The 8296-nt window shown below is 39.7% G+C and overlaps 1 protein-coding gene across 1 annotated transcript; it reads left to right on the plus strand.

Moving 5' to 3' along the window:
- Positions 1-395: 395 nt before the first annotated feature.
- On the plus strand, positions 396-3440 carry nudt2 (nudix (nucleoside diphosphate linked moiety X)-type motif 2). Its single transcript, XM_085406040.1, has 3 exons — positions 396-457; positions 2207-2349; positions 2443-3440. Exons 2-3 carry the CDS (start codon positions 2223-2225, stop codon positions 2763-2765), a joined length of 450 nt encoding a protein of 149 aa, XP_085262166.1. The 5' UTR covers positions 396-457; positions 2207-2222; the 3' UTR covers positions 2766-3440.
- The last annotated feature ends 4856 nt before the right edge of the window (positions 3441-8296 follow it).

Genomic DNA, 8296 nt, shown 5'->3' on the forward strand with positions numbered 1-8296 from the left:
AACGAGCTGTACCGGTGGTGGAAAGTAGCTTTATAAAATTAGGAGATAAATTTTTTTTTTTAATCAAAACTGGCTTTTATACTAGTGTTTTGATTCTACAGCTGACGTTATTGGTCAGAGATTTTTTTTTTCATGTGAAAGAAACATATAATGATATATTTTACATATATGCATTATGCACAATACATTATTATAGACTTAATAACCGGTTTGCATAGTGACATTATATTATAGAGACAACAGAATATATGCTAACAGGAATAATTTAGTGATGTAATGCTATATTAACATACGTTATATAAGCCAATAATAGAATACTTTTTATATTTATTGATTGGTTTAGACTTGATTTGATAATTTTTGTTCTACAAACCGGAACTATCTGTGTCATTCTTTGCAGAGTGCCCGGAGTATTTTCTCGGCGCTCCGCTCTCTCTTCCTTGTCAAATCATTCACTGTAAGTAGTTTGCGCTGATTTCTTGAAAATAATTGACTTATAATGGCCTCGTGCAGTGTGTGAGCATGAGGTGAAGATCAGCAGTGCGTCCGGTGGAGCAGAAACATCCACCATAAAAGCGGCGGTTGAAGCTCATATTAGGCTTCACATCCGATTTGAAAGCTAGCTAACCGTGTGCTGTAAATACTAACACATTTCTTTCCGTCAGTAAATATTTAATCGTCGCGACTGTGTTTTACAAAATAAATCCATAGAATCTGGTATAGAATTAGTCTTTAACTGTCGCTTGATTTTAAAATAAATATATAAAAGAATTAGTCTTCCCGCAAAGCTACATTTCAAAACCTGCACTGAGCTGGTTTAGAGTGTTTATAACTATTTTCACAGGACTTAGTACCACATGTACAATAATAAATGTACCCATCATTAATCTTTGCCGTAACTAACTAACAAAAAGCGATATACACAATTTGCTAGTACTGATTGAACCCCCTTTGGTTTTCAGGACTGCCTTAATTCTTCTATGGGTTATGGTACATATTGATATGACAGCATGTCAATATAATGTTAATCTCCTGTTCCAGCATATCCCAAAGGAGCTTTTTTGGCCATTCAAATACAGGGAATAGCCTGGCTTAAAACTTGTCGTGCTCAAGAAACCAGTTTGAGATCATTTGAAGTTTGTGATATGGCACAATATCCTCCTGGAAGCAGCCATCAAGAGATGGGTACACAGTGGTCTTAAAAGGAATGACATGCAGGCTGTGAAGTTAAAATTGGTACCAAGAGGCCAAAGTGTGGCAAGATAATAATTCCCACACCATTACACCATCACCACCAGCCTGATGTATGGTTGGATCCATGCTTTCATCTTATTTACATAAAATTCTGACCCTACCATTCAAATGTTGCAGTAGAAATCGACACTCATCAGACCTGGCAACATTTTTACGACCATCTTCTATTGTTCAAGTTTGGTGAGACCGTGTAAATTGTTGTTTCAGTTTCTTGTTCCTGCTTCAAGGTTTGACATGCTGTGGATTAAGAAATGCTCCTCTGCATACATTGGTTGTAATGAACAGTTATTTGAGTCCCTCCTGTCAGCTCAAAGCAGTCTGGCCATTCCTCTGAACTCTGGCATCAGCATAGTATAGTCAAGCAGTGAACTGCCACTCACAGCGTATTTTCTGTGTTTCAGGCCATTCTCTGTGAACCGTAGAGATGGCCTTGTGGCAAAATCTCAGTAGATCAGCAGTTTCTGAAATACTTAAACCATCCCAACTGGAACCAACAGCCATGAAAAGCCACTTAAATCACCTATTCTGACACGTACTTTGAACTTCACTAAGTCGTCTTGACCTTAAAGTTGTGGCCACGTGATTGGCTGATTAAATATTTGGATTAATACAGTTGAGCAAGTGTACTTAACAAAGTGGCCTGTGAGTATATGTACATTTGTCTATGTTAATATTTGTGGGCATGTGCACCTTATCTGTAAAATACACATTTATGTAACAAATGCAAAACATGATGCATAAACAACAAAAAATGACTAGCACTGGACTTTTATTAAGGCACTGTTGAAAGAAATGTTATATTTTAGTTGAGTGCAGGATGCATGAGTTTGTGGTTTGACACTTTAAATTTGTTCTATATCTGCGGTTATAAAATGTTGTCATCATCCAATAAAGTCCTTAGTTTTCTGGAAAGCAAACACACAATAACAGAGGAATTGTGTTTGTGTATAAGTTGCTTTAACAGGAAGATGGTACTCCGAGCTTGTGGCTTTATCATATTTCGCCGTCTAGTCGGCCGCATCCCTCCTCCAGGCAACATCGAGTATCTCCTTCTGCAGACATCTTATGGGGAACACCACTGGACGCCACCGAAAGGTGTGTTTAAGAAACACTAGATTGATTTTTTCTTCATTACAGAAAATTACACGTTAATGAGTCTTTTTTCCCCCCTAATAAATTCACCATAAGGTCATGTGGACCCAGGTGAGGATGACCTCACCACAGCACTGAGAGAGACCAAGGAGGAGGCGGGGCTTGGGGCAGAGCACCTGAAAGTGATAAAAGGCTTTGTTCAGGAGTTGCACTATGAGGTGCGTGGCAAACCCAAAGAGGTGCTGTACTGGTTGGCTGAGCTGAAGGACCCAGGGACTGCTGTGACTTTGTCTGATGAGCACCAGGATTACCGCTGGGCCCAGCTAGAGGAAGCCTGCACTCTGGCCCGGTACAAAGACCTGCAGGACACACTGAGAGCAGCACACAGACACCTAGAGGCATGTCAGGACAAACAATGATGTGTCACAGAGGAGAAGATCATAAATGGGAAGTAACTTCCTGCTGGTATGTGGGATCGTACCATTTTCTGGAAGAGCATCTGTTTTGAAAGCACTGCTCCTAATTCCTTTAACTGAATGAGTCTGACTTTCCCTGCCTTGTCTTTCTTTAAATACTTTCCAGAACCTTATGTAAGAGAAAGACTCCCTTAAGTCACAAAAAATCAGAGAGAAAATAAAATCAACAGTTGAATGCTAGGATTAAATGCACAAATGATGCGTTTATGATTGTAAATAAGCTGTATTGCAGGTTTGTGCATTACAGCTGGTTTTTTTTGGTCATTTTTTTTCGGTCTGTCTCCAGTTTGAATTAAATTTAGACCAACACGAAGGTTTTCTCCTACCTTTGATACTTACTCAGCTTTACATAATTTCTGAATGGATTGTTTTGTTTTTTCTCTTTTTTAAACATGCATTACAAAGATGCAAGGGGATACTGGGCTAATAATAGAACAGTCAAGTGAAACACTAATGATAAAAATAAACTGTAAACAGCAGATGCTGCCACATGGTGGGGACAAACTTTTTTTTTTCCTAAAGCTGCACATTTGATATCAAAAGCTGCAACAGATAACTAACATCATCATTGTCACGAGGAAAAGTTCTACATTAAATATAACAGTTAAAAAAACAACATCTTTGGATCTAAATACATTTATTTGCTCAGAAGCAAATGGTGAGAATAAACATCATCCTTTTCTTGGGTACTGCTGCTCTTTTATATAAGTACAGTTAGACAGTCTGCTCTGGATTTCACGATAGAGGACTATGCCTTTGCTTGAAAGGATAAAATGAGAGTTTTTGAGGAAAAAAAATGTGTGCCTTCAACTCAAGAAGCAGAATGGGAGCGCTTATGGTTTTAATTACCTGTCATCTGTCATTATGAAGACACAAACGGGCAACGGCAGTGATCATGTAAGTGGAGGTCACTGAAACACCGATACATCTACCTTAATATACTAGAAAATATAATATTTACAAAAAGGTAAGTCAGTAATAATTTTTTTATGTCTGTCAAGAGATTACAAGCTCTTCCAACAAATATTAAAAGCCGACTAATGGATTTGAAATTACCCTCACGAGTAAACATTAACAGTGAAGTATGCTACTTTTTTAGCTTCTTTTTATGCTATGGTGCTTCCTAATATCATCTCGCACGGTAATCCAGAACCCCCCTCTGCAGCCACGCCTTGGATCTCTTCAGTGGCAAAACCACCAACTCACCCGAGGCATGTAGTCTTTCCAGCGTGTCCTGGATCTTCCCCGAGGTATCTTCCTGGTGTTCTATGACAAAAACACCTCACTACAAGGTGCCCTGGAGACATCCTCGTCAGAACACCGAATCACCTCAGTGAGCTGTTTTTGATAAAGAAAAGTAGCAGCTCTACTTCCAAATGACTCCTCACTCGATCTCTACGGCTGAGCCCAAACACACTTCAGATGAAACTCACATCTACTGCTTGTTTCTGTGATCTTATTCTTTTGGTCACTAGCAGGAGCTCATGGCTGTAGATAGATAGACTGGTAAATTGACAGCTTCACTTTCCAGTATAAGACCCTCATCACTACCAACACCGCAAAACCGTATTTATCTTCCACTCCACTCCTCACTCGTGAAGGAGAGCCAAGATAATTCAATTCCTTCAACAGCTCCAGGTGCAGATGCTCTTGGGAAGAGTGTTACTACTGGCAATATGAGCCATGCTTTTGTGATGGTTGTACAGGGACTGAATATGACAATGAGCCAGGTGCACCATTCTCCCTAAGCACCCGGACACTCCAAAGGACGCAGTTATATGCCCTCTCCAAGTACACTCTAACAGAGGGACCCACCGCCTCAGTACACTGGCAAGACCTTTCCAGGTGAGCTGAAAAGTGTGATTCCCATGTAAATGTACCACACACAGTTACAAGAATAGTTACAGGAATCCCCGTATCACCGCCCCAGTCTGCTAATCCAGAGTCACTGCTCCAGACTTCCATAAAGACTATGCAGAAGAGATTTAACCAACAAAGCCGCAAAACATCATGAACCTTGAGGAAGTCAGGGTGAATTCCAGCCACCCAGTGGCACAGTCATCCAGCAGTTGTTTTAGTATCTTTGTCACCTTAGCCATAGTGATGGCCCTCACCAGCTTTGTCTCTAGACTTACTTCTTTACACATATAAATTGGGAAAACCCAGGGACTGAACGGGTGATATAAGAAAGATATCGAGTTTAAAATCCTTGAAGATTTTTTAATCCATATCCTTGGGTACAAAGTCTGGAATGAGCAGGCTCGACTGCAGGCATACTTGTGATTCGTAGAGTTTCTAAAACTAGAATAGGAGGCCAAGTCTTCAACTCTCAGGCTCCTCTCCTGTGGAACCAGCTCCCAGTTTGGATTCAGGAGACACAGAGTAGAGACACCCTCTGTACTTTTAAGATGAGGCTTAAAACTTCCCTTTTCAATAACGTTTGTAGAGGACTGGGTCAAATGATCCGAACTATCCCTTAGTAATGCTGCTTTAGCCTCAGACTAATGGGAGAGTTCTCATCATGAGAAGGGGACCTCTCCCCTACTCCCTCTTTTTAGTTAACTTTTATCCACTTTCTCAGTTTGTTTAGTCCTTGTTTTTGACTTTGGTCTCTCACTATTTCCCCCCATTTCACCTCATACACAAACAGTCAAAGCAGATGTCTGCCCCTCACTGCGCCTGGTTCTGCTGGAGATCTCATCCTGTGAAAGGGGAGTTTTTCTTCCCCACTTTTGCCAAGTGCTGCTCATAGAGAATTGTGTTTGGGTTTTCTCTCTCTAAAAGTGGAGGATCTTTACGTTACTATGAAAATCCCTTGAGATATCTATTATTGTAAACGAAGAAGGGAAAGAGAAATCCTACAGTAACACATCTTGCTAAAAACTATACCCTTGTGACTGTGGGTACACCACAAACCTTATTGTAAATGTATGTTGGAACTACATGTAACTAATGAGAATGAAATCCATTTTTACCAATCTGATTATTATACATTGATGTCAAGCACAAAGGCAAAAATCCTGTAGAGCTCAACACTCAAAAATTGACTAGTATCATTTACTTAGTTTGAGAGTAATCAAGGGTCAGTGGCTCAAATAAGGTGAAAATCCTTTCAATAGGCTTTGATGACATACTGTTTTATTTCTTATGATTTTCAAACTGAACCACCATTACTATCCATTTGCATATCACTCCTAATTTTAGTCAAAAATCAAACTTGCTGTGTTGTCCATTTTTCATGACATGTGGGCTTAGCAGCAACAGATATCTGAGCCATATTGCAAACAACCCAACAACGTCATGTTCTTTTCTTTCTTTTTTTTAACAATATAAACTGAGTGACATTTGCATCCTCACAAACAAAATGATGGGAAAAAATGAAATAAGATGAAACCGACAAGGACAGCATAAACATCATTAGGTGTGGACAGACTGTGGTACCATTGTGGACAGCTCAATCAGCAGAGTGTGGGACCATGCGAATGTCTCAGGATGACCTCACTGTGTCCACCCACACTTTAGAAAATACACGCTTGTGATTCACACTCACACACAGAGAATAAACAAAGTAAATGATTTCATTCAGTTTTCTATGCAACTGTGTGTGGAATAACATGTTAAAATTATGGATTGCGACTCATTTTATTTAATCTTTTCTCTTTTTTTTGTTTCTTCATCTTTAGCATTAATAGTCCGCGGCCTTCTTAGCATTTCTCCACCTCCCCTCAGGATAAAAAGAAGGCATATGTTTTATTTAAGAAGTGGAGAGTTCTAATACTGAAGCTGATTAAATTCATCATCAAATTGCTACCAAAAGGGCTACACTAGATCTATTTATTTCTCTAATGTGAATTCAGATTTCTAAATTTTGGGTGAAAGGCAAAAACCTGGCTTTAAAGCATTCGTGACATTTTAGGAAATGCAATTATTTGTTTTTTGTGCTGAGACTGAGACTAGAAGATTGATATAACCGTTCATTTTTACATTTCTTAAAGACGTTTTGTTAAATAAACAAAAGTAATAATTAATAACCTTTGATTACAATCCAAAATTTAGACGTTCTCATATCAATCTTCAGCATCAGAAAACATGCATTTCCCAAAATGTTCAGCTCTCTCTTTAGCAGACACACGTGAGATTTGTACTTTCCATTGTTTACTACTGAGCTTACTTCTTTCTACGTGGTGATGGGCAAAAATGGTGATCACAACAAGAAGAAGTCCAGAATCTCAATCATATTTCCACCTCCTCTCGTGGCTTGGTATCAAATCCATTCAGTCTTTTAGGAGTGAATTTTGTTTGTCGCCGTTCTCAACAGAATCCAGTCTTTGCAAACCTCCAAAGCACAAGGCCAGGAGACAATACTTCACTCCTTTGGCTTCACATTAAAATCCAAAAAGGTATGTCTCTAAGAGTCTACTCACTCTGCATTAAATCCATTACATGCATCCATTCGTCCATAGTCTTTAAAATGAATGAATGTGGGGCTGGACTTGTTTTCCTTGGCATAAAATCCATCCATTGGAGTCACAACCCCAGTGCTCCACTGTGTTCAATGAGCAACAGGTTCTTAAAACATAGCTCAAAATGCATGGTTTACTCGATGCGGCACAATGATGCTGTTCAGTGTGTTCAAAAGCTTAATACTCAAAATGTGTGTGTTTTTTTTTCTTTTTTCTTAAATCAGTCAAATCCTCAGATGATTCACGCCTCCAGAAACAGCACTTGAACAAAGTGCCTACAAACTGAATGGTTCATCAACTGGACTACTGAAACAAAGGAAAACCCTGACATCATAGTCAATATGAATAGTAAATGTAAATATACACACACGGGGATAACAGGCAATCAGTGTCGTATTCATTCAAATGCAAATGTGTATCTAAGCTGCATGTTGATCTTTGTCCCTGTCGATAAACAAGACTCTGGATGTGGTGTAGCACAGTAACAACATCCAGTTTTCACTAAGTTGCATTGAAGCATCAATTGGGAGTCACAGGGCACAAAAAAAGAGAAGATTTTCACATCTATCGCAACGTAATGCGAGCATTGCATTGGGGAGAAAGAGATGCATTTTGATTTTCTTTACCCTACCGAAAACAGAATGACTTAACGGACGCCAGTCTGCACTAACAGTAACATTCAGTGATGTGTAAATGCTTGAAGAGGGATCGGAAACTTTCAGAGCAATCTTAGCCCTCTAATGAGACCAAGTGAGATATAAAGAAAAGGAGGCGGAGGTGAGGAGCAGGTGTGTCTTAAGATTCTCTTTGCTTTTTCTCTCTCAGTGAAAGTCTGAGGCCCTGAGGTTTACGAGGCAGAGAGAGGTGCGGGAGGCGATACGAGAACACTCCCCCCCCCCCCCACACCCTTAATGAAATAACGCTGCTTTGCCGGAAAATGAGGGTACTACTGAAGGTGTATCCAAGAAGGTGGAACGCCAGAGCCTGCGTTTGCACGTTCAGGTTGATTGC

The sequence above is a fragment of the Rhamphochromis longiceps genome, linkage group LG5 (genome assembly GCF_057381845.1).
Source record: "Rhamphochromis longiceps isolate RC_006_pf linkage group LG5, R_longiceps_female_GT1.1, whole genome shotgun sequence".
In the NCBI taxonomy this organism is placed as follows: domain Eukaryota; kingdom Metazoa; phylum Chordata; class Actinopteri; order Cichliformes; family Cichlidae; genus Rhamphochromis; species Rhamphochromis longiceps.

Bases quoted from the DNA above. Each gene is read 5' to 3' on its own strand.
- nudt2 (XM_085406040.1), top strand. From the start codon at position 2,223: ATGGTACTCCGAGCTTGTGGCTTTATCATATTTCGCCGTCTAGTCGGC. The intron at 2,350-2,442 runs GTGTGTTTAAGA...ATTCACCATAAG, and splicing joins CCACTGGACGCCACCGAAAG to GTCATGTGGACCCAGGTGAG.